General features: G+C 39.4%; 1 protein-coding gene across 4 annotated transcripts in view; it reads right to left on the reverse strand.

The window, feature by feature from the left end:
• The window catches only part of GLRA2 (glycine receptor alpha 2), a 121,740-nt gene that overhangs the window by 16,237 nt on the left and 79,387 nt on the right, over positions 1 to 26,116 (reverse strand). For 2 of the 4 annotated variants that reach the window (XM_088051259.1, XM_088051260.1), the window contains exons 8-9: positions 11,805 to 11,954; positions 9,885 to 10,004 (exon numbers count right to left, since the gene is read on the reverse strand). In XM_088051259.1, coding sequence (XP_087907385.1) covers positions 9,885 to 10,004; positions 11,805 to 11,954 — 270 coding nt within the window. The remainder of the gene's footprint in view (positions 1 to 9,884; positions 10,005 to 11,804; positions 11,955 to 26,116) is intronic. The other 2 variants (XM_005516646.2, XM_005516645.2) reach the window with 1 other exon arrangement.

Raw genomic sequence — 26,116 nt, forward strand, 5'->3', positions numbered from 1 at the left:
CACTACAGTGTGCAAAACCATTCGTCATCCTGTTTGCTTTCATCTAATACACAGCTTTGGTTATTTCTATTTTTGGATTCACAAGATCTTCCTCCACTTCCAATATCCTTTTCCCTCCTGGCGTGCACTCCTGTTGACTCCAGTGGCCATACAGACTCCTAGTACCACAGGTGCTGCAGAACTAATATGAACAACTCATAGCAAGTTTTAGAAAAGTATTTTAATAATTCATAAACCATCACATTGAACTGACTGCTCTATCCATAAATAGCAAAGGCTGCTCATCACAAAAATATCACCTCTGGTTTAGAAAGTCCTTGAGCTGCAAGGTCCTGGAGCCCAGGAGGATGCATAAAGGACGAATTGCTGCCACACAGAGCTTCCTGTGTGAGGCAGAGCCCTGGCCCAGAGCAGGACAGCCTTCTTGGAGTTTGTCATCTCCAGATGGAGCTTCCCACAGCAAAGAGATGTGGCCAGTTGCTGAACAACTGCCTCATGAATTTCAAAGCTACACTGGCTATTTAACTTAAAAGTCTGGATAATGACCCAAATACATGTTCTTGCCAAATCCCTTCCCTTTATGACTAAAATGCTGTGTGTTTTGCTTAAAAAGGTGACAAGTCTGTTTTTCTTTAGTTTTAAACTTGAAAATAAGAATCTAAATTCAATGTTATGCCTTTCCATAGGCATTACTAAAACAATTGTTCACAAGCATTTTAGAAAACAATCTGTAATAGAGATATATCTTATTTCTGATAGCAATCCATTTTTATGGGGTCCATGATAAGAAATTATACTGTTGCTAGCTAGAAAGGTAAAGCTAAAAACAAATGCTACATGAAAAACACAGTGAGTAGGTTGAAAAACCATAAAACAGCTTTGCAAATGAGGACAAGCAATTTAAGCTCATGCTTGGTAGGAAAGAGATGAGAAGTAATTAAGAAAAGAAGCTATATAGAGCAATATTCTTGAAAGTAGCAGATAAATTTAAAAAAAAAAAAAAAAAAACAAAAAAAACCCAACCCTAATCCTCTTTAATTTTGCTAGAGAATTCATAGCTAGAAATATTGGTGAGGCTACCTAGAGTGAGAAGCATGATACCCAAATATAAGATGCTCTAAAGGAGAACCAGAATTAATGAAAGCTTCAGGAAAGGTGAAGCCCAGCCATGGCAGGATATGCCAATATATAGAAAAACTGGCAATTACTAAGTAGACAGACACAAAAGAAATCCAGAGACCTCTGTGGGAAATACAGTGTAAAGCTAATGTAGGGAGAATAATATCTACCATAAGTTACACCTCCTCTGCTTTTTTGTCTTGGACACACAAACACATACATGTGTATGTTCCAAAATAAATGCCTTAGAGGTATTTGTACCCCAGGAAGGACCTGTCTGATGGAAGATTAGCTGTCATTATGGTAAAACAAGGAGACTGCAGTAAAATTGCTGCATAATTTGCCTCTATTCCTCTGGAAAGGATGGGGCAAGAGCTTGCAAATCTTGAAAGAAAGGCCATTGTCTTCTGCAAGAACCACTGGAAGGTTGTAAGTAAAGCACATATAGTCTATTAATAGGGCAGGAAAATTACTGAGCAAGAGCACATAGTGATTTTTCAGAAGATTTGATTATCCACTCATTGGTGTATACATCACCCATTCTGGACATGCAGTGAAAAACCTGCACCAGACAAATACCCCTTTGTTCATCTAACTAGGTATGTAAGGGTGAAAAAAGAGCATTAGGACCTTGAAGAACTTCCAGACAGAAGACACCAAGGGCTGTAAAAGAGCATCCTGTGATGCGTGAGTTCTCTCTCTCACCAGCCTGTAGTGGCATCACGCTTGATTAGACTTGCTAGAATTTCTCTTGCCTGTGAGGATCAGCACACAAAAAAAGCCTACAAGATGAAAATTCTGCTGATGGGACAAATGAGTGAACTTGGTGTCTGATCCCACCGAGGAAGTCACAAAGAAAGCTGGCATAAGTTAACAGACAACATATAGATAAATTTCATGGAAAGTTTGTGCTAGGGTGTCAAGGCTGCTACTTGCAGATGCCTGTAAGACTTTACATCCTGGAGAGGAAATGTGCAGCTTTCTTTCCTAGAATGGTGTGCAAGACCTCACATGTGTGCAGCTCAGATAATCTCTGATGAACAGAGATTGTGATCTCTATTCTAAAGTAGTTATTCTTTTGACAGATGAAGATTGCAGAGAACCTGAAAGCAAGTCTCTACAACCAGCAGGCTTGGGAAGGTTTAACAGAAAAATGAATGAGTCAGTCAGAAGCAGAGCACTTCCACATGACTAGCAGAAAGGGTTATATCAGAACACACATGGAGAACCACTTGAAGAGAGTGAGGTGAAGCATGAAAACAAAGGTGTCATGCCTCCTAAGAGTCTTGTCATGTTATGGCAGAGAAAATAAAACCTTGGACACTTGGTAAAAAACTTGCACTTAAGACAGGTGGATTATTTGTATGTACAAATGCACACACAGTATCTGCATGAAAAATTACATATACAAGTTAGGAATTAAATGACTTTAGGAGTTATGTCTTTGCTCAGAGAGAAGCTACAGGATCAATGCAGAAATTCACAGGTACGATTCTGGACTTCTGGCACCTCATGTGTATAGGAAAATACAGCAGAGTTTTCTGATCTTTCCAATCTGTTTCTCCAGGAGCTAAAAACACTCTGACATGCTCAGTATGCCAGATATATTCAAGCAGCCACTGGAAAACTGAGCTTTTCAATAGTAAGTCCTTCTTGACATTGATCCTGCTGTAGTGAAGACATGTAGTGTGGGAAGAGACAGTGGACAGCTCTGAGATACCATTGGGAGCTCAGAGAGTAGAAGCAAGTAAATTTTTAGTGACTTATGGTTGGGCTTGGCATGGAGTTTTCAGGTGCTCCCAACTCAAAATGAGTCTTTGTGAGGACTCTGGCAAGAGTCAGCAACAAGTGCTCAGAATATGTAGGGTTTCAAGCTGTTTATTCCTTCCAGTGTAACTATCCCTAGCTCCCTCCTCATGTTGTAGAAAAGAAAATTTCATTCCTCACTATCCATGTACTCCCAGTAACATGGAGTGCAAGATTTATGTTATCCAACCATCAAAAAAAAACCCCAAAAAACCCAAACAAAAACAAAATCCACAAAACCTACAAAAAACACCAACAAAAACACAAACACAAACAAACTAACTAACTAAAAAAGAATTAAAATATCAGGCCACAAGAGAAATACCCAAGTACAAATTATCATATTACAGTAAATAGCACCTTTCTCCAGCAGTGGATCAAGAGAAATAAACACATCTGATCATTAAATCGAGCCACATGTGTCAGAACCAGGCTCTGAGTGATCAGTTTGCCATATGAAAAGCTGTCAACTTGAACAGGAATGACTATAAACAAGGCTGTTTTCCCCTGGGGGAAAAAAAAAAGGTGGTGAAATAAATGGTTTCAACACTACTTTTTTAAAAATACTGTAAAAACTGGATTTTAATGGAAACCATGAAGTTTTTCAGACTTGAGAGAGAATGAGCTTTCAGCAGTCTGGTTAATACAATTTGGTAACAATGTCATTTGGACAACATCATTACAGAATGCTTCACAATTAATTACATTCAAATAGCAGCTTCTATCCCCTGTGGAGAACGGGATTAATTGGGTCAGATGTAAATATGCATTTCATGGATCCTACTGAACACTTGCCCATCTCACCAATTTACCATGTAATTTGATACAACTGGTGTAGTATGCTCTGGAGATCCACAGGGCAAGCACGGCTGCTAGTGAGAGTAGGAGTACACGGATACAGAGTGCTGCCATTCTCAGCCTGCATTATGCTTGGCTCTAACTGCTCAACCCCTTCACTCTCCTGTAGAAATAATAATTTATATTTACCAATACTGAAATACTTTGCTGTTGAAAACGAGGCTTGGGACAGAACACAGAACTGACATGAAGCAGCACAACAAACCCCTGGCAGTGATGGATTAGAAGCTGTTCCCTTCCTGGTGTCTTCACTTCCTCCATTGGAAAGAGGATCTGGCCATCACAGCAGTGAGAAACCCTGAGACCAAGGCATTATTGGGTCCTGACTATGGGTATAGGAAGAGTCAAGATAAACTACCTACAATGAAAGAACAAAGGAACTAATTTGGGGCAACCAAGTTGTGTCCTGTAATCCTATATAGATATAATCCTATATCTTGGGATTGTGATGGCTTTTTACTCTCTTTCTGGAGTCTTGGGTAGGGACAGCTTAAGTTAAACATACTCCTTCTGAAGTCTACTTTCCTTATTATTTTTTATCATTAACATATATTTGACAACTTTTTCACTGCCTGTTCCCCCCCCCCCCCCCCCAAAATGAGGTGGGACAGAACACATGCAATGAAAGAATCACCATTTTCTAAAATAATTTGGAAAACAAAAGCTGATGCCTGTGCAGATAGTTCTTGAAAAGCTACCAAAACATCTTGATTTGCTGCTTTAAAGCTTCAAAAATAATCACACCATTTCCTGTCTCTTTCTAACTTCCTCTGCCCTATTTTCAGTTTGCACTCTCCCTTAGGTATAATAAGAAATAAGACATTTGCACCCAGCTGGAGAGTACCTTTCATGAGTTAGAAAACTGCAGAGTTCATTTTTGGTGTGTCTCCCGCTGCTCATGAGTAACTGCCAGGACAAACTCACTCAACTGAAGTGCAAACTTCAGTCCTTAAGGCTTGTCAGTTCAGAGCTGATCCTTTCAGCCACAGAGCGCTGGGTAGGTACAAGAGAGGACTCAGAGTTTCTAAAGCAAAGTTCCACTATTGAGCAAACAAGAAAAATCTTTATCCAGTACTCCTGACTTTTTCAGTCCTACCTGTCCCATGTGGTACAGCACACAGTCACTTCATCATCCCAGACTGGAAATACTGTAATATTGCTGTTCTGTAGCCTATGTCCCATTCCTATCTTATTTAACCACAAGGAATAATTCTCTTAAGTATTTGCAAACTGGGAAGTGTGAGTCATTATACTGTATCATGTCCTGCTTGCTGCTTTGGTGCCATGCATGGTCCCTACAGTTTCCATATCTGTCCCCTATCCCATAAAGTATTCCTTGTTGTACCACTGATCAGTTCAGTGGGTATAAAGATTCATCATTCTGCAGCCTTACCTACTCCCCACTTCTCTGGTTTCCAGCCTTTCTAGACTATCTGTGGTTTCCCTATTCTCAGTTTTGGTGTGTTTCTCTTTATTTTTGTTTATTTGTTTACTGTGTGTTCTTTTTTGGTTTGGTTTGGAGATGTTTGTTTGGGGCTGTTTTCTCCTAGAAATTCTATATTTTTTAATCCTGATTTTGTTCTCCTGGTTTTTCTTCTACTCTGGTACCTGGACTCCACTGCTCCAGCTTGTGCACCGGCCCTCTATTCACTTCAATTATTGTTTAGATATTTGAGACTTTACATGTGGAGATCTTTCTTGGGAACTGGTATGACATATTCCATGAATTATTCTGCCATTTATTACAGGATGTTTAATGGCTTTTATTTGGTTTTCAGAATTCTCTCCCTTGAAATGCAGCTATCCATTTTCTCTTCTGCTTCTTGGTTTGGGGTGAAAAATCCACTCCACATAGTCCATCATATTTTTGTGTCTGAGGCAATAAAACACACAAAACACAGTAATTTGTTTAGAATTTTTAACCTTCCTTGCTCCAATAAGGAAGGGAAACACTTCCATTTCACTTTCAATTACCCTTGTAAACAGGACACTGTGAAACCAAATTTTTTTCTTCCACTGTTTCTTTATCTCTGCTTGCATTTCACTGAAAAAAAATCCACATTTCCCATAAGCTTAGTCTGTCTATCTGGTCAGACTACTCTTGTTAGAATATTTTTATCCATTCCTTGGATACTACCCCCATGGCTGAACTGCATTTTTCCTACAGGTTGTTTTCTCTTTGGGGACTCATGTCTCTAAATTTGTGCCTAGAGCTAGACTAAGGATTTATATAAAGATAATTTTCAAATTTGAGATGATTTTTTTTAATGTTTAAAGTACACGTGGTATGTCCACTTTATAAACAATACAGATACTTCCACTCATATTAAATAGGGCCATTCCTAGACTATTCATGCTCGCAATAAAAAGACAGGCAAGGACATTCAGATGAAGCCACAAAGTGACATAGCAACATGATGCGATGAATCATGTCTATTGTTTAACTACAGCTAAATATTCACTGTTGTTGTATGTGGGACTATAACTTCAAGCCAAATGATCATTGTGGTGTATTTATCTTCTGCTGGATTTTTTTCTGCACAGTTACATTAAAGTACTAATGCAATTGCCCTGGAGGAATAAAAGTAACCACAGTATCTTGAGGGTGTTTATCTACAGCAGAAGCTACATGCACTTTAATCCATTAAGTAAGCAAGATGAGAAAGAGATAGAGAGAGAGAGAGAGAGAGAGAGAGAGAAAAAGCCATTCAGACTCTGATTCCTATTTTTCACAATGAAGCTCATGTGTTTGAGCTTGCTCAGTGAGTACCAAAAATAGCTCAGCAAAAGGGCTTTCCTTGAGCACTTCCATTATTCACATGATGCGGCACCTTACATAACACGGAGCGCACACATCCTCCCGCCAAATGCGGTGCACACAGATGATAGCAGGCAAACATTGCCACCAGGGACAGCAGTGCCAAGTGCTTTAAAGGCAAAGTCAGGCTGAAGGCACTGATTTTTTTTCAATGGGCAAGTCTGGAAAACCTTAGAAAATTATTTGGGGGATCTGACAGAGGAATTTCAGTATGATTAAAGTGATAGAGAGGGCCTGTTAAAGCTGGTGTTACTCAATGCATATCTCTTCTCCTTTTGAAAGATAGAAATACTGTATTGTCTCAGTAACTTTGGGCACTTGTACTTGTTTCACCACTGGCAGCTCCATCCAAAGGCCAACAATTCTCTGGAGCATCCGACCAGGTGCTTCCAGCTTTGCTTAGAGGAGTTACCCTTTGCTTCTGTAATCACTTAGTCCCCATCCCAGCTCTTTCACTTGAAAACACCACTTGTGCCTCCCTTTGCTGATCTGCATGCATATGAACCCCCTTGGCTGCAACATTGTTATTTGTATTGCTCCGTGTTCCCTGCACAGGGGATTAAATCTGTCACATCTTCCAGAGGCACAGTTTTTCATTCAGGCTGTAATGTATTGGTTTTAACACTAATGGTCCCAAACTTAACCCCTAGTCTTGGTCACAGTGGTCACCATCACACATGTAATTTAGGAAGTCATCTTTTAAATGATGATGTGAATACTAGTGTACTATGACTCATTTTGACTGCTGATCATATAATATAATAATTATTGTTTTCAAAAAGGGATGATTGAACCTGTCTGAACAATTCTGCTTCCCTGAAAGCCCATCATTTTGAAAAATAAGAAATCATGTTTTATTATTAAAAATCATATTTTAAAATAAAGTTATTTTCTTTCAAGTGATCAGGCATCATAAAAATTTAGTTTTTAATATAATGAAACTTCACTACATCCTCAGTATCATTAGATTCCTGACTTCTGCAGCCTGTATTCCATCTATGTACTGTGATACACAAGAAATAGGCAATAATTTCTCTCACAATCAAGTATTGCTACTGATGGGTGTATTTAACTTGAGCAGAAATACTACATGAACCTTCAGGACAAACTTTGAATGCTTCCTCCAAGAGAAACTGTATTGGGAAGACAGAATGAAGCACTGATAACCTGAGGATATAGGGATTTTGTGCATGTGGAAGATGCCAACAGGTCCTGATAAAGCTGTCTTTTCAAATGGTTCATCTGTAATACAATTTCTGGATGATCAACAATGCAACCCAGGTTTTTCCCAGAAAAACATTAACAATCTGATGTTTGATTTAAGAGATTTGATGGTCTCTTAAGATGTGTGCTTTATGCACTACTCTGGGGGTTGCAGTACTACAAACAAGACTCAGCACAGACAATAACAAAAGCAGGGCCAGAGGTACAGGCCTACAAAACTGAGAACAGGTATTTTCCTGTTCTGTAGATCAAGCTGCAAATTCAGGAGTCATGGCCAGGTGTGATTCAGCACCTTTTTTCTCTCCCTAGGTTAGCACTGAGTGATGCAGTATAGATACTCAACCACACTCCTACACTGTCTTCTTTTGACTACGACTTTTATGTTTGCACTCAAAATAAGTTTTGGTTTGGTGAACAATATCTCAACAACTCAAGTTCCCTGCTTGTGAGGCTCCTTGTGGCACCACAGGCTCTGTTCCTATGTTCTCCTCTGCACATAAACATCCTTCTCTTGAGCAGAAAAGTACTAAGCTGCAACCATGGTAGCATTGCTCCAGAAACCTCTGCCATGCTACATCTCCTCTGCTGACCTCTCAAGTGTGCATCACTTATGTGATGGGAGATCTCCAGGGGAAAACAATGCCAGAGCAGCTCTAGCTCTTAGGGCTCTGCAGCAAAAGCACTGCAGCGACTCGGGCCCTCTGTGTACTGCCCTGGCTGTCTGTGTAATGCAAAATATTCTAAAGGAGAAGAGAGATTTCTGCAAGCTTCCCTAAAGTGGGGGATAAACACAACTTACAAACTTTAGCCGGACCAGCACTTTATGATTGGTGAGATATGCAGCACTGAGTACTTACTTGGACTGCTTTTGTAGTTGTATGGCATCAGCTTGTCAGTGGCAGCATACTAGTACTGGTCATATCTCCTGGAGAGACCCTGATTTTTTTTATTTTTATATTCAGTTTTTGTATATGTGTAAATATGATTATTTCTGCAATAGAAAGTTTCCAGAAATTAAGGCTCTCTTCTGCTGTTTGATATTGTAGCTCTGAAAGTGAATGATTTATTGCATTGTAAACCCTCTATCTTAATTTTGCTGTGAAATATGAACTATGGGTTTTACTTTGATTTTGAAATCTTCTAATTCCTTTTGCAGTGTACAAAATTCATTGAAATCATCATCATCTTATAATAACATGAATTTACAGAGTTTGATCAAAGTTAGAGGCCCTTTACATCTCAAGAGTGGCTCAACCAATGTTTTTGTTCTGGGAAATCTAGTCCTGAAAGATTAAAATCACAGTCCCATTTTATTTAAATGAACACATTTCATTCCTCAGATACTAGTATCAAGCAGTGAGCTGCACACTAAGCTCATTTCTTTCTCCATCATTGATTTTATTACCTCCAAAACTCACCCCTAATCTGGATGTATCAGCAGCTATCATATTGCTTCTGATCTGCTACATGTTACACGGTGTAAAAGATTTCAGCTTCATGGCTCTTCTCCAAGCAAATAAAAAGAAACCAAGGAAATACTTTTTTTCATTCACAACTATTCATACTCCACTAAGCAGGGCTCAGGACATCACGATGAGGAAGGCTGCAGGTTGACAGCTCAGGAATAAAAACCACAGCAATAAAAACGCATTTTGTTATACATACCACGTTCTGTTGGAATATGCTCACCTGAAAGATGACACAATGTGGGACTTACTGTCTCAAGGCATTTCCTGTGGCCCTCTCCCCCCACCCCATTTACTCTACCTTTACACAGGACCAAGCTGCTAAATACACATGCACTTCCCTTAAGAGGTTTGGAATAGGGGTGGCATAGCCCAGCCACGGTAAAACACAAGCATTAGGATGGGCCATAAGAATGTACAACATGAAACTGCTGTTCATGCTGGGGACAGTACTGTGCATTTTGTGTGGACATTTAGCAAAGAGAATGCAAGAGACTACTAGTGATGCCATCAAAATGGTCCATTTTGCTGATTTATGACATCGTTGCACATACTAAAACTCTCTTGCTTTCTCTTTCTCGCTACAGTTTTACCCTCAAACTTGAATTGCCGATCTGATTCACTGTCCCGTAAGCTGACGACTCTTTGCTCCGCAAGCCATTCATGCGCCGCACGGACTCAACGCTCTCATTCCCAACAGCCACAGTCTGTGCCTGTCCCCAGAGTGTCAGCATAGATAGCAGCAGCAAGAATGGGAATACCACAGTGAAGACACACACACACACAACAGGCAAAGAGAAGAATGGCTTGGTTAGAGAAGACCGTCATGCAAAACAATGAGAAAGACTTTCAAGGCAAAATAAACTGAGAAAACCGTGAGAGACAAAATCAAGTACAGAGATGCAGAAAATACCTCCTAAAGAAACTGCCTTAGTAACATTGTTCCCTATTTTGAAATTCATGCAACCAGATTCATAGGAATAAAACAAGCCTCTGCAAATGGTAGGTGTCTCTTACTTAGCTGTATATTTCCTTGTATTTGATTATGTCATTATCTATTTTGCAAAGAATCTGTGCACCACCTGGCTTAGGATAAACACAAGTCTTCTGATTATTTGGTTTTAAATAACTTTCTTTTCACAGTCATGAAAATAATAGTTTTCGAAGCAGATGAATGGCCACTTCCATGGACCAAAATTTCTTAAACTTGAGCAACGTCACTGGATACTGTTACTTACCAAGGATGGCTGCTTACCTACTTGTTCACCTCTAAAAAAGACATTGCATCCAAAAATGAGATTTCAGATGCCATACAGAAGCTTCTGCTGTGCCATGCTGGGTTTGAAAACAAAGGGTTCCAGTGGCAGTGCATGTGGCCTGTGTGCCAGTAGACAGGCGAGTATCTCTGCTCTCTCCTGTAATCTAATCTTCATTGTAATCTCAGTTCATCTGGCAATAATATTAAACTAGAGAACAGCACTGGATTTCTTCCCAGAGTGTCCATCAGATATTACATTAGCTACAGAACATTTATTAGACAGACCTGTCAAAACACAAATGCCCTGTGCCATTGTTTCCTGCCTCTTGTGAAGGAAACCATTACTTGTGGCTTCAAGCACTAGTGCAGCTTGAGCAAATATTTGTTTCACCTAGCAAATGTATATGTACACTTCATAGTTCCACATTCCCTAGACATTGGAATAATCGTAACTCAAATAAAACTCAATTTAATGTTTACTCTTGTCTTCCCATTTACAGAAAAACAAACAAACAAAAACAAACAACCCAGGACAGATGGACAGACTTCCTAAAACTATTTCTAGACTGGCATCTAGGTTACAATCTCCTCTTCTACATTTCAGTCACTGGCATAAAATTATGTGATAATGACACTCACAAAGAGGTCTTTTGCTAAAAATTGAAGTTTGCATCAGTTGCAAACTGTGATAACACAGAATCCAGAGAGGAAATTCTCCTAATCCTTCTCCTTTTAAAAATGGCCATGTTTTCTGGTTTCAGCTGGGAAAGACACCAGTTGCTGGTGGTCTAAAAGTGAGGGAAGAACTGCCAATCATTGCAATGGGCTATCCTAGGGAATCTCCCATTTTAGCATAGCGAGCCAAGGCAGCACTAGAAAAGAAAGGTCTCAGGCATGCTCTGATGACAGCACATCTGCATAACCTTGTTCCTCTGACTGTGTCATTGCACCCAGCAGTTCCTTATCCACTGGTGGTGTCACATAGTAGCACAGTATTTGTAGTCCAGCTGCCTCAGCAAGAGCATGAAGAGAAACAAATTCTTGGTGACCAATTACTGACATTTGTTGATAACTTCATAAACAGCAAATAAACCCAGCAGCCAATTATCAGCTCTTCATCAGGGAGTAAATCACTTAAAAAGAAAGTTTAGAAAAAGACTCTCCTGCAAGGGCAAGAATTGAGGTTAGAAATCAACTGCACATGAGCAGGGCTGTCAAGGCACATTCAGTCACCCCAGGTAAGGAGCAGCTGTACCTTGTTTTGTCTTCTTTGCCTTCTTCGAAGCCTCAGAAACTCTTTGTGCTGCCGTGAAACGAAGTTGACTGCTGCATATTCCAGCAAAGCAGCAAAGACAAAGAGAAGACACACAGCCATCCATATGTCAATAGCTTTTACATAGGAGACCTAGAAAGAAATAGGACAGAGCATGTTACATCTCAAATTACTACGTCCTAAGCTGAAGATATTGATGTGAAAAAATAAACACATTTTTGTGCAGCACAAGTTCCATGAGGTGGGTTTTTCTTGTTCTGTGTTTTGATTTGTTAATTTATTGGCTGATAACAAAGACATAATTCAACTGTTAATGAATACGAGTGTCTCCAAAGAATGCACAAATGAGCCTTTAGGGAAAGATCAAGATTACTTTAACTTTATAGTCCCAATCAAAGTTTGGAAAAAAAAAATGCAAGATATGATAAAATACCTACTGAAAAACAATTGCAGAAAGTTTAGAGGTTTCACCTTTTTAATTTTTTTATGAGCCAGTTACCATATTGCTTAATGAAACATATTTGGTATACACAACCTCAAAGTAAACTCAGAGTATTCTATTGTGTGGGCTGATACAGCTTTACCAATTAAATATTCCATCCTAGTTCCTTGACCTTTACCCAACATCTCTATAAGAAAAATAAATCTTCATAGATACTATCTATTAAAAATACCCATATACCAGCTGCCTCTGTTCTAGTAAAAATCTATTCTGATTTGACTTGACTGGTCCACAATAAAATCAGATACGTTATAGCACTGCAATGTCACAAGATTTTTATCATATTACCCACACTAGGAGAAACAGTAGCCAATTAATGAGGTACACACTATGCATATCAAAGGTACATTCTCCATAGGTGTGTTTGGTCTCTGCCTTTCTTTGTAGTCTTGCAGTTTTTAAGCAGAGATCTGATGATTAGGTAACAGCAGGTTGTCTCTGTTGTTTATCAGGTATTACCTCCTGAGTGGAATTTCAATGATCTGACTTAATGTCTACAATGTACATGTGAACTAGTTGCATAAACTACTTTGACATAAATAAATCAAGGAATGGAGAAGAATGGGCATATCTAGGATGCAAGGCATTTGAACTGTTTTACATGTCTTCTCTACAATGAGATTAATAACATCTAAATAGGTTTCTTCTTCTTCATGTCTGTAAGGAGGAGCTTAGAACACCTCTGTAAGCAGAGGCACCCGGGGCTTTACACAACTGTCTAAATAACAGCATCATAAATTGACACATTAGGTACCTAGCATCCACTTGCTAATTTGGCAGAACACAAATTTTCAGTATCTCACATTAACCAGTCTCCTGGAGATGCCTCAGATACTCAAGGTCACCTCAGTTTGACAGAGACCCATGGTACCCTCATACATATGGATCAAGATAAGCAAAATGGACTGTACCTAAACCCTGAAATATTATAAACATTTGAATAATAACCTGCAGGCAAAAAAATTCAATGCAGGCAAAACATATAGAGGTCTGCAAAGGCAGCAGAAATGGATGCTGTTTTCTTGATACCCATGTTTAAGAGACCATATCTCCACCTTGGAAAACTCCACCTCTACCCTTTGCGTACTATTCAAAATGACCTCACTCTTCTGGCTGGACACCCATTCCATGATGGAAGGAATCACACCTCTATCAGTGGGTTTTGCTCCTATTTGCCATGTGCATAAATAGCATCATTTTTCAAAGTCCATAGAAGATCTTTTGTTAATGTCAAATGGAATACACTGCACTATGTGCTTCAGCAAGCAATATAAGCAGAGGAACTGGCATTTAAAGCACAACAGAAAGGATACAGAGCTTCATCCTGCAGATCCTGAACACAGAGAAGCACATTTTAGAGGAGCCAAGCACTGTTATTCAGCCTGCATCAGAGGTACATGCTTTTCAGCAGCAATAGTGCAGCTCCACGTGGCGATGCCCACCATACAGCTCGCATTGTAGCTCACATGTGGCAGGCTGAGGTGACACCACAAATCTGTGCCTTTCAATCAGATACACAGCAGGTGTGTAGTTCACTCTCCCATGCATAAAAAATTGGACAAGTTACATCTTTACTGAGCAGCTGCGAAAAAACCAGAGAAAACTCAACAATGTCCCAGACGCTCTGTGCCACAGGCTGAGGACCAGTAGGAATCAAGTCACTGTAATTTGTGTAAAATGCAGCTGAGATTAAATTGTTTGTTGCTTTCCTTGAAGGGGCAGCTTGTTTCCTTTACAAATGCCCTTAGGAGATGTATTAGACATGAATAAACAGCTGGACTATGCTGTTAGAGACAGCACAATGCAGGGAGCTGAAGTCAGAATAATCAGCATTTCTGACTGTGCAAATCCTGTCCTGGTGGGCCTAAAGCAGGGGAGGCAAAATGATAAAGGAATCCCTGAGTTAGCCATCCTGCCACTTACACTGTGCTACCATAAATGGCATCCACATATCTGCTGAGCCAGCTGGATTATTTTAAATCCAGCCCAGAGGGCTGGAATCAGAGAATCACAATATCCTTGGCGGATTCGTAGCTTGTCCTATTGTTTGGCTGGAGTCACACCATGGCACAGCTTTAAATGAGAAAACAGATAGCAATTGCTTCCAGAACCATATTGAAAATAAATAAATAAATGGTAAAATCCTGCAATGAGTAAAAGCTGACACCTTTGTTTTCAAAACAATTTATGCAGTTTATGAATTTTCAGTATATACAGAATTGTGCTGCTCAAAGCCTAAAACATACAGAATTTTCTGACATGCTCATAGAAGCTGGAATCTGCAAAACTGAGTAAATCATGATAGACTAGACACAACCATTGCTCAGGCAGGTTATTCCATCAAACTCAAAACCAATGTTATCAGCTAGGGGGTTTTCTGCCAAATCATAATATAGCATGAAAACTTACATGTTTTTTAAACTTAAAGGCTTATAGCATCTTCTTTGATAAGGACTTATCAAACAGTAATGTATCTCCAGCTTCCTAAACGACCATGTCCATGCTTCATGCTCCATAATCACTGCAGGGTACATGTAGGACAGTACAGACTGACTTTTTGCTGAAGGTTTCTTCTCACCTGACTTAAAAAGCACTATGTACATGTGGGGATTTTTTTCAATTAGTGCTAAGAAACAAGCAACTTAAGGACAAAATTCTTCTAAGTGGAACATAGATGTCTGCATTATAGTCAAATAAACTGTACCCTAAAAATGTCAGTCTCTCCTTTTTTGACCAAGACTGGAGTTTTGGAATGCTATTTCAGGTATACATGTGTGTTTGATATACACTAACTTTGGCTAGATAAAGCCTATGAATTATCTCTGTTAGCCAGTACCTTAATGAAATAATAATCAGAGCAGAGCAGAATAACAGAAATGACCCCACACGAGCCTTGTGTAATAGAGACTGTTACCTAAGTATTTGCCACCTTTCCCATAATTTCACTTGCAGCACAGAATGAAGCAACAATACAAATTCCAAGTGGACATTATTAAGCTAGCATGTATAAAATAAAAAATAAGTGGGCCTGTTTTACAAAGGTAGACCTTGAAAAACTGCCTCTGAAAAGCCTGTAACACCAACAGCACACTGGCTGCATTTACTATAAAATACTTTTAGAAGTGGATACTTGGAAACTTTGCCTTGTTCATTATTATCATGTTCAGAAAGCTCAATAAGATTTTCTTGTCCTTTTCCTTCTTTAAATAGCAGCTCCATCTTTTACTGCATGTTGCCAAGCTTCCTCCCTAATGCTGCTTGGGAGGAGGGGATTTAATGGCTCCCACCAATAAAACTATAAATTATATAAATTATTCAGATGCTTTGTAAATGTTTTAGGGTCAGCTATTGAGGGAACTTTTTCAGAATTAAAGCTGTCTGCATCAGAGCCAAGTATGGTAGGCTAAGTATAGTAAATGTGACAAAGCTACTTCTTTCCCTTCATAATTTTCCTCATTTGTTATTTGGCCATACCCACTGTATAAAAAAAACCCAGTTTGTTCTCCATAGAGCACTGCTGTAGCATCAGTGACCCCAGTGAAGTTCCTGGAAATGGAAGTAGAAGGAGAATTGCACTGTGAAGGACTTGCAGGGATTAAACCTTCCACTTCTCAAACCCTTTTTGTTTTGTCGCCATGACTCTCCCACAGCTCCCAAGCCCCTTTCAGCACATTGCTGTGTGTCATGGCCAGAATGGAGAATGTTTTTGTGGAGACAATCCAGGGGAAAACCTGGTCATGGGTCCTGCAGCTATGCAGCTGGCATTTGTTGACATTTTTGAATCAACCCAAATGTGAGCTCTGTTTTTGCTACAATGCCAGTCTCATGAGAATCTAGACAACTGCTTTAAATCTATGATTCTGTCAAACAAATATAAAATAGAAATAAAGATACATCCATCCACTCCCAGGGTTTTGCACTGTGAAAATAATATGCAGTGAAAGGTAACTCAGTTTGTGTTAAAAAACATATAGTCACTTATTTTGGTAGGTAGAATATTATGAAAAATCAGTTTTTACTCATGATATGAAGCTACAAATCTCTGTTTTTACACAATGCCATATTCTAGACAAGGTTTTTAAAGAATAAAATTTTCAGCTACCATGGAATCCTACAATTTGAAATTAACTACTCCTGTGCATTAAAATAAACACTTGGAGAAAAAGGTTTCAAAGAACTTTTCAGACCTGAAAGGTGGAAATAGAACAAAGTATTACTTTAAATCAAAACTGAAAGAAAAGTTACTTTAAATAAAAAGTGAACAATTTTCAAAACAAAACAAGAAACGAGCAAGAAATATTTAATTTAAAAAGGGTGAAAGAAATTCTACTACCTTCCCTCTATTATTCAGATTCCATATGAAAGTAACCACCTAGCTCAGCAGGGATTCACAAGTTGTTCCAGCCACCCAAAATTGCCTTTTTTTTTAGTGAATAAACTATTCATCCAAAAATTTTTGCTCTATTTCTGTTGCTGGTTCTGCCAAGTCATGAGATGCTAAACCTCCCACTCACTGCTGATGCAGAAATAAATGCTGACTGCATTCAAGCCAGGAAATGTATGGGAAACATTTATGGCTTGTTTTTCCTTCAAAGATAAAGGCAGATTTTCTTCAAGTCTTTGAAGAAGATCAGCGAGTTAAGGTATTTCCAAAGATGTTCAGGGAGCTCCCTGGGCAGGGGCCAGGAGAAGTGAGCACAGGCATGTAAAAAAATTCAGTAGTTGGGTTAATGGCTATTTTTGTTGTGCTAACCAGGCCAAGATGCCAAAAATTCAGGCCTGGTTTGTGAGTGGTCACATCTACCTCTGTGCCAGTTCCATCTGACTCCCACTGAAGAGACAAAGCAAGTTGCTCCCCAACTTCAGAGTGGGGCTGGACCCCAAGAAACTGCAGGAATTATCCAACACTCTGCAGGACATGGCTAACACCTGGGTCAGATGACACAGGACTATGTTATAGTACATCCTGCTGGATGTGAAAAAGGGAGGACAGAGACTGACATTTCTTTAAGTTATCTAACTATATTCTATATGAAATATTAAAAAAAAAAAAAAAAGAATAAACTTGTCTTCCAGGTAAAGCCACTTTAGAAAAGCAATAAAATACTTCCTTTTAGCATGGGCAATGTCTATTGACACATTTTGATCTTCTCAAGAGGTGTATTTCCACCTTTGAAAAATATAATACCATGAATACAAAATCAGTTAGCAGACTGGTGAAGAAAATACTGCTTGGGGTTTTCTCCCAAGGCCATATGAAGTATTGGCATACTCATCATGTGTCATTTTGTGCAATCATATGCTGCAGTTGTCTTGTATTTCCTGTTCCTGACAATTCATTCTTTCTGTACAGTAAATTTAAGACAGGATGTAGCATTTCCACTTCTTCCTGTTTGAGCAGGGAGCTTGGACCAGATGACCCACTGTGGTCTCTTCCAATCTTACCCATTTTGTGATTCTGTGATTCAGAAGCCCTCAGCTTCTCTAAAAATAGTATGACTATTTTGCAGACAAAAAGAAAAGAAGCCTGAGTGATAGTTTAAGGCACTTTTTCTAAAGGCAGGTTACAGCTGAAAAAACAAAGGCTTGTGATTTGGACAGATAATGGTGCTGTGCTCAGCTTGGGAGCAAACTGTGAGATTTTCTTGTGCTCTGATGATGCAGGGACAGGGTGACCTCTGCCACTGAGCACCAAGTCACAATAATTGAAATTATAACTGGGGTCAAAAGCCCATTTTTACACATTGATAGTCAACTGCATGTTGTAACACTTCTAAGGTGACAATAATGCCTGGAAATGTCTCATCTCTCAGGAGTTCAAGCCTAGCTCAGATCACTGCAAAAATAGTCAAGAAGGTATAGAAGTAAAATGCTAAATTATTTGGAACCTGTAGGTTCTGGTGGCCCCGCCCATGTGTTGAGTTCATGCCCTGTAAACTGTGGTAGAGTGGAACTAGGATTGAACAGAGCCTTAGACCCCTGTGGAAACAGATTGAAACTACAGAAAAAAGAAAGGGAAAATGTGAAATTTCTTCTGCTCATTATTTATTGACTTTGGCATGCACCAGGGCACCGCTGACTTTTCTCATTGCCCTGAAAAATGCTGGGAAGGAACAGGCTGGGGACACCACCTCTCCCACCAGCTCAGACACATCTTTAACACTATGTGTAAATAGCAATTTGTGGTTCTTGCAACTCTCCAGCCTGGTTGCCTCGCTCTGCCTTCTTGGTGAAAAGATTAAAGCTGAGCTGGCCAACAGGTGTATGCTCTGCAGTAGTGTTGGAGACCAAGAGGCACCTCACGCCACCCAATGCCATGGGCAGAGGCAGTACATGGTCAGAACATGGTCAGTACATGGTCAGTACGTGGTCAGTACATGGTCAGTACATGGTCAGAACATGGTCAGTACATGGTCAGTACATGGTCAGTACATGGTCAGTACATGGTCAGTACATGGTCAGTACATGGTCAGTACATGGTCAGTACATGGTCAGTACGTGGTCAGTACATGGTCAGTACGTGGTCAGACCTCAGAGAGGCCAGTAACACCCACAGTCTCTGCTTGAGCTGCCACAGGAATATATCTACAACATCAAACATCAGCTTCTCATCACTTGTATTCTGCACATCTCTGCTCTTTTCCTTGGTCTCGCTTTGTATGTTTAGTCTTCTTTTGTCTTTGACTAATTGGTCTTGAATAAGCACTTACTTACATTTGATTAAGTGTTGTTTTTCCTCTTGAAAACCAACCAGCCTTCCAATAAAGCTTTCCATAGTCAAAGGGAGAAGAAATATTCCTGCCCCACAAAAACCTTAGGAATCTCTGTTCTCACACAGCCCCCACAGGTTACTACAGCCCTACCATCTCAGCACATCTCAGGGCTCTTCATTTGTAAATAAAGCAGGCTCGTATTGGCAGAAATAAAATAAACAATACAGATATTTGTGATGTTTCTTGTGTATGAACCAAAGAAGGTAATCGACAGATTGATGCAGCCATGGTGATCAGTTTACAAAAGTGACAAATAAGGATTGATGTCTCTGCTACAAGGAAGCAGCTTCTTATTGCTAAGTAGTTGAAAGACATTTATCACATAGAAACACTCCCCACACATGAGCTGAACTCAGTGCAAATTGGGAATTATATGTGGCTGCATTAAGACATGGGTAAAAACATATCCTGTCAGCCCTTGCAGAGAAATGACAATGTCAGTCTTACAATTATTTTAGTTTACAATGAAAAGATTTTGGTTCTTCCTTCCCAGTGAAATCAACATAAAATATTTCTTTAATGTCATTAAATGCTCTCTTGAATATCTGGACTCTAAGTGGTAATTTTTTCATCAGATGAGAGCCTGGATAAAAATAATCATTAAGAATAAAAAACTGAGAAAGATTGCATGTTTGCTAGCAAAAACCACCAGCCTGGTCTTTGAACAATGGCATTAAATTCATAACGAGAGTCAAATGCTGATATTGACCAAAGAAGCATTTATATTTAAGATTCACTTGAAGTCAGAATTCAGCGTGGTATATATCTGAGCACAGTCAGAGTGCCTACTTCTGTAAGGCCAGCAAGGCCAGCTTTCCTGCTGTGATCATGCTTTTCTGATTTTTTTTTTTTTGTTAACTCAGCTTTAGAAAACTCTTTTTGTTTGTAGTTCCAAAAGTTCTTCAGTTGCCTCAGGTGAAAAGTAATCTTCATTCAGCTCAGCCACAGCCATGCAGGTTCAGGTATTACCTCTGCCATCCAGTTAGGAAGATTTGCACCAAATTGCATTATTCACTGACCTTTGAAGAGTTAACTGACTCAGTGCATGACTGTTATCAAATAACAAGTCAGGATTCTATTTTTGTAGCAATAGGAACAAATCTCTTCCGAGTAAAGTAGGTAAGGATCACAGAAGTGGAGTATGGCAGGGTAGCTACTGTGATCAATACTAAGAACATGTGCACCTATACATACATGTTCAGGTATTATTTCTTCATTGGATAGCATAAAAATTGTGTTAAATCTCACATGACCAGAACATTCTATAACATCTCTGTGCTGCATTTCCTGTTGCAGTCACAACTAAGTGAACCACCAAAAGTGATCCAATCCACTGAACCAAACAACTAAAACCTAAAATTATAAAAGCATGCTTAGGACAATATAGCTTTTTTCTCACACTCTTGGTCTCTTGTTTGTGAAAAGAGTTAATTTTCTAATTCTTCTCTAAGATTATACTCCTAATTCTGGATTTCCTAGGATTTTCAGCAACGTAGTCTGGTGGGAAAAGGCATTTGGTTTTTTTTTATGATTGCCAGTCTCTCTAGATTAGAGGTGGGTAAATCACTGTAAACCTTTGGACAGAGAAAATTGCCTTATCAATAATAAATATCAGACTAAAAAAACTGAGAATGGGATGGGTAATTACATTACTCAGTAACACCATATGCTTCTTTCTTGACTATCACTTGATCAGTTACTATTACTGAGCCACTTATCATTTTTATCTTAGCATATCTTCTGGCTCTGGATTCTAAATTGTTTCTTTCATCTGATTAAACTGGAAGGGGAAAAATGCTTTATATTGGGATAATTTAAGCAATTTGTAACTGACAATAATGGTATAATAAATGGATCTGTACATACAGTCCATGAAAATTTTATCTTTTATCTTCTTATATTTCTTGTCTATCTTTGAAAGAAAAATCAAAATGAAAAATAAAAACATCTGCAAAAACAGATCTTGAAGCTGAGCTGATGTCAAAGAAAACATAGGTTCTGTCAGGATAACATGGTCCAATTCCAATTGTGAGTGTGTAGATGAATTGTGAGTGAATCACATTTCATCTACAGTCAAGCACTTAAGGAAATGCAGTATTGAAAGAGGATGTACAATGGGAATAATAGAATATGGCAAAGGTGAGAATGTACGTTGAAAGAAATTGATGGTCTGAATATTAATAAACATAAAGAAAGAAAATGGGATAAAGAGGGCAGGTTAGAGGAAAGGAAATGGAATTCAAATAAAGGGGAATGAACATCAGCATTTAACAAGATTCATGCAAAGATCTCTTTCTTTCATTTAACTGAATCAGTTTCCATATTCCAGAGGGATCAGCGCTGCCACATTAATGTAAATGTACCTATCACACACCCAAATTAGCTGGAGCCTGTAGGCTCAGGACTTGGGATCAACACTGCCTGTGGTGAAACACAGGTTGCATGCTCAGACCTGCTTTTCACCTCACTTGGGATGGTGGAGAAATCTGAAGGATCCATACTTTCCCGAGGACTCTTCCAACCAAGGACCTGCCTGACCCACCCTTGGGTCCCACTAACCAACTAAAGACCATCAACCTGCAGCACCTCTTTTGAGAAAACTCTTGGCCTGAGGACTCCTGGAGCACCAGGCTTTGTGCTGTGCAGACCTGCACAGTTTGAAACTACTGGCATGTACCTCCTTCCCTGTTTTTTCACGTTCTCTGAAGAGTAATGATCTTTTCATCCTCTTTTCTGTAGTACTTTCTAATCAAGATCTCCCTGTCCTTTCCAGCCAGAGATGTCTGACCAATTGACATTGTTAAGTAAATTATGCTTTCAATGCCTTTGTGGAAGACCAGCCCTGGAAAAAACAAAAGGCACGAAAAACCTGTGGAGGAATACATTAACACAGGCTCCCTTTTGTGTTCATGTGGAACCAGCAGGAACACCTGCAAGGACTCACAAGGCTGCTTAAACACAGAAGAGACAGAGTCACCTCTCATGCTCATTTTCTGATGCAGATTTTGATTATTGTAATAACTTGGTGACCGGCTGCTGCACAAGTGTCTCCTCGGCAATTCAAAAGACAAAAAAAAAACTTTAGAGAAAAAAAGAAATTTTATGAAAATTACAATTTTTCAAAAAGAAAATTTAGAGTAAAAATTGGTTGTCCCAGATCCTGAACCTTTCTTTCCAAGCAGTCTTATACTAAGGTTTTGTTCGCAGCTATCATGTTTCTCACATAATTTCATTTTCACCTGAACTATAAATCCAAGAACTTTCTGAATCATACTGTGATGTTAAACTGTCTCCAGGACTCTTATACCAAGATCTTTGTTCAAAACATTGTCATCACACATTTCACTCAGGCTGAATAAAATGATTTTTAGTCACAATAGCAAGGAACGTAGTGCAAATATATAATCAAAGCAATAACTAAGAACACCATTGCTTCTCACTGAAGGATGTTTGTGCAGAAGTCCCTCTCTGTCAGAGACAAGCAAAATCTTGCTGCCAGAATGACTTCACGATACTGGCAGATGAATGTTCACCTTATGAAAAGGCTGGAGACAACCAGGGGGCAGCTAACAATCCTGGAGGAAGCTACTGAGGATATCACCACTGCTCAGTGAAGATTCACAGGGAAGATTGCTCATCTGTCCAGGAAGTAAGGACCAGATAACTTCTGGTTTTCTTATTTCTATTTGCAAATGCTACAAGAATGGCATTATAATTGATGATACAGTCCTTTACTTCCCTGTGCGTGTTTGTGTGTGTGTGTGTGTGTGTTCCCAGTTTGTGTCATACACTGTGTCTGTAAAACAGTAAATGGATGAGGCTGAACCACCTACAAGGAAGAGAGACTTCTGCATCCTTGGGGAACTGCTAATCCTGCTCAAACAGAGAAGGTTCAAAAGCCTTAATGATTTAGAGAAACTGTACTGAGAAACTCTCAGAGATGATGGTCAGAATAATTTCCTGAAAGCCCAGAGGGGACCAAACTGAGTTTTCTGCCACTTAAAATCATTGGGATGGCTGTAATTGAGGACACAGTAGGTGGGAGGAGGGCTGTGCATGAACTTTTGCACTCCTCCTTAGTCTTATGTAGTTGCTCTGACTTTTTTTCACTTAAAAAAAGAATAATAAAAAATTAACTTTTCTTGTTTTATTCATGTTCTGATGAAACATGGGTAACTTTTAAGTTCATCTAAAACTTTTAATCCCTTGTGGCATCTCATTGTGAGAGGAAGATAAAGACACATCCACTTCAAAGCTCTGGGTTGGGATTGTCCCCCTGCAAAGCCTGTTTTCTGCTGTCCCTCCCATCGTGGGGACAGCTGGCACAGCCACTGCACGAGCCCAAGCTCCCCATGGGCACAGCACATGTCAGAGGTGGGAGAGGAAGGGAAAAATGGAACAGCTTTTCTGACTCTCAGGCAATTCTGGCATGCTCAGCTGACTAGTGTAACTTAAAAGAAGCTGCAAAACCGAGTCAGCCTACGCAAGAGAAGAAAACAGCCTATATATAAATAACAACCTATATAGCTTTCCCCCTGTCAGTTCCATAAGTAGCTGGAGAAGAACAAAGCTTTGAAATGAGTCATGTTACCCCCCACCCCACCCCCAGTCTCTCTCACTCTCTCTCTCAAAGTTCTAACAAAGCTCAGAAAACACATTGGTCAGAATTCTAAGTCATGAAGATCAGGGTGGTCAAACGACAACTCTTCCAGGAGATTTTAATGAACTGCCTAAGCCAGGAATTCTATCTGCATAATTGGAAATGAACATGTTTCTTTCCTGAATAATTCTGTGGGCATTTGCCTTACTGGTAGATCTAGGCTAATAGTAGCTCACCTCCAGGTTTCTTTCCAGCACTACATATTCTTACAACATTGGTCTGTTCCTGCTCCTAACTTAAATGTAGGAATTCACACCTACATAATTTATATCAACATGGTCATTACAACCTCCATTTTCATTATTACTTAGCACATATTATACAGATTTTACTCCTTTTACGTCAAAAGAAGAGTCTGCTGGTCCTGTACAGAAGCCTGGATTGTATTGCCTTGTTACCCAGTATTCACATTCAGTGAAAATAAACAAATATTTTCAAAAATGCTACCTCTTAATAACTCTAACCCCACTAGCAAGTTTCTTAGGAGAGTCACACGTGGCTAAAAATACAAAGAGACACACTTCATATTGTATTTCAGATCTCTCTTCCAGTTTGATAAGTTATTAACAGAAGTCAGAAATTTCAGTTACACTTTCTCCATCAGTATTTAGAGCTGTGGGGAAGTACTTGCCTGGCTGGTGAACCCTGCTACATGTTACTCACATGAACTGACATTTAATCACTTCCAATTGTGGTAGAGATAGAAAATAAAACAAACAAAAGGAAATTAGAGAACAGTTTTGCATGGAACATCACAAGTTAGCAGAGTAGGTTGCCTCTAATGAGACTCAAAGACTAGAGAGTATTTCAAATGACAAGTATTTCAAAAAAAGGAGTATTTTTGCCTCTTGCCTCTGAAAGATCTTAATGACAAGTCTTAAAGAAGCTAATCCACGTGCTTCTCAATGAATGTGTGCAATGTAAGGAAATATTCTCAGCTCCATTTCACAAATAGGGAAATTAAGGTGTATATATGGTAAGTACATATATGGTAAGTACATTGCCCAGGTTTCCAGGAGGAGCCAGTGGCAGAGCTCTGAATGAAATTTTAATCCATGTTTTAGAGTTCAGATCATCCTTCCCAAATCCACATTGCTGACTGTTCCACAGAACAATCTAAACCACAAGAATTTTCTTGAGGAGACTGCATCACCAACATTCTACAAATGGCATTTTGCAAAAAATGCATATCTGTATCACTGTCAGACACATCAGGAGGAGAACAGGAGATAGACAGGGAAAAAGTGTGCAATAATAGTGCCCACACCTTCTTGGCTGTTGCTCTCAGCTCAGTTTTGGACATAATAAAAAGCAGTGAAGAGAAATTAAAACAGATTTAGGTTTTTTCAGGGTAGACCATACTCAGGGGTAAGGTGAGGGGAGGGCAAGGGAGATGTTCCAGCATGTGCAACTGCAAGGGAGATTTTTGCTGAAGTTGTCAATACAATGTTTATTTTGTAAACATATTTGTCAGTTTTGCAGCACTTACTCTGCCTAAAGCCTACCTTGAACGTAATGTTATTTCAGCAGCCATGACTTTGATTGATTGCATATCAGGAAGCTTAAGTGCAGCAAACTCCTACACAAAAATACTTTAAAGTATGGAAAATAAAATTTAAAGGTTGCTTTTTTAACATTCTTTGTGTGCCAGAGCAGCCCAGCCCCAGTCTGAACTGTGAGGGCAGAAAGGGGGAAGGGCATCACACCACTCAGTCCTACTCACACAGGACGTGCCCTAGGTACAAATTACCTTAAGTGGTGGTAAGGTGGGAGGGGAGCAAAGGAATAGAACTGGCAGAGCTTCCTGTTTCTAACAAACCCACATCTGTTTAATATCCCCAGCTGCCAACTAACTGCAGAAGAGCTTAGAAAAAGCCACAAGCAGGGCCTGCTTCTCCAACAAATATGCTCACTACATTCCTTTTCATGCACATCCCGTCAAAATCCATCAGTGCCATTCAGTCAATATTAATATGCTTTTACCAGAGGAAGGGGTGCACAAAGCATCCTCAAGCAAAAGCTTCTTATCCTTAGTGAATACTGTCAGAGCTGCTTTGCACGTTTGGCAGCAGCCATTCCTGCACAGAATTGTCTTCACAGAGCTCTTGGGAAGCTCTCTGCATTCTTATCCGAGGGCTGTTATTTTTTGAGTACTCCTCAATGTACCTTTGGAAAGGCTGGAAGTCAACATTCCTCTTGGCACTGGCGTTGCCATGCAGCAGGTGCATTGGCACTGGTTTTCCATTGCTACAATAAAACCTCACAATCTCTTTCCTGAGGAAAATAACCCATTTTTACAGGGCAGGTAAGTTCTCATGACTGCATTAGGTCCAATGGCCTTAAAGTAATTTGCTGTGTC

Source organism: Pseudopodoces humilis, chromosome 2, assembly GCF_049639895.1.
Source record: "Pseudopodoces humilis isolate 2021_Gansu_Grassland_sample_001 chromosome 2, ASM4963989v1, whole genome shotgun sequence".
Taxonomy (NCBI): Eukaryota; Metazoa; Chordata; class Aves; order Passeriformes; family Paridae; genus Pseudopodoces; species Pseudopodoces humilis.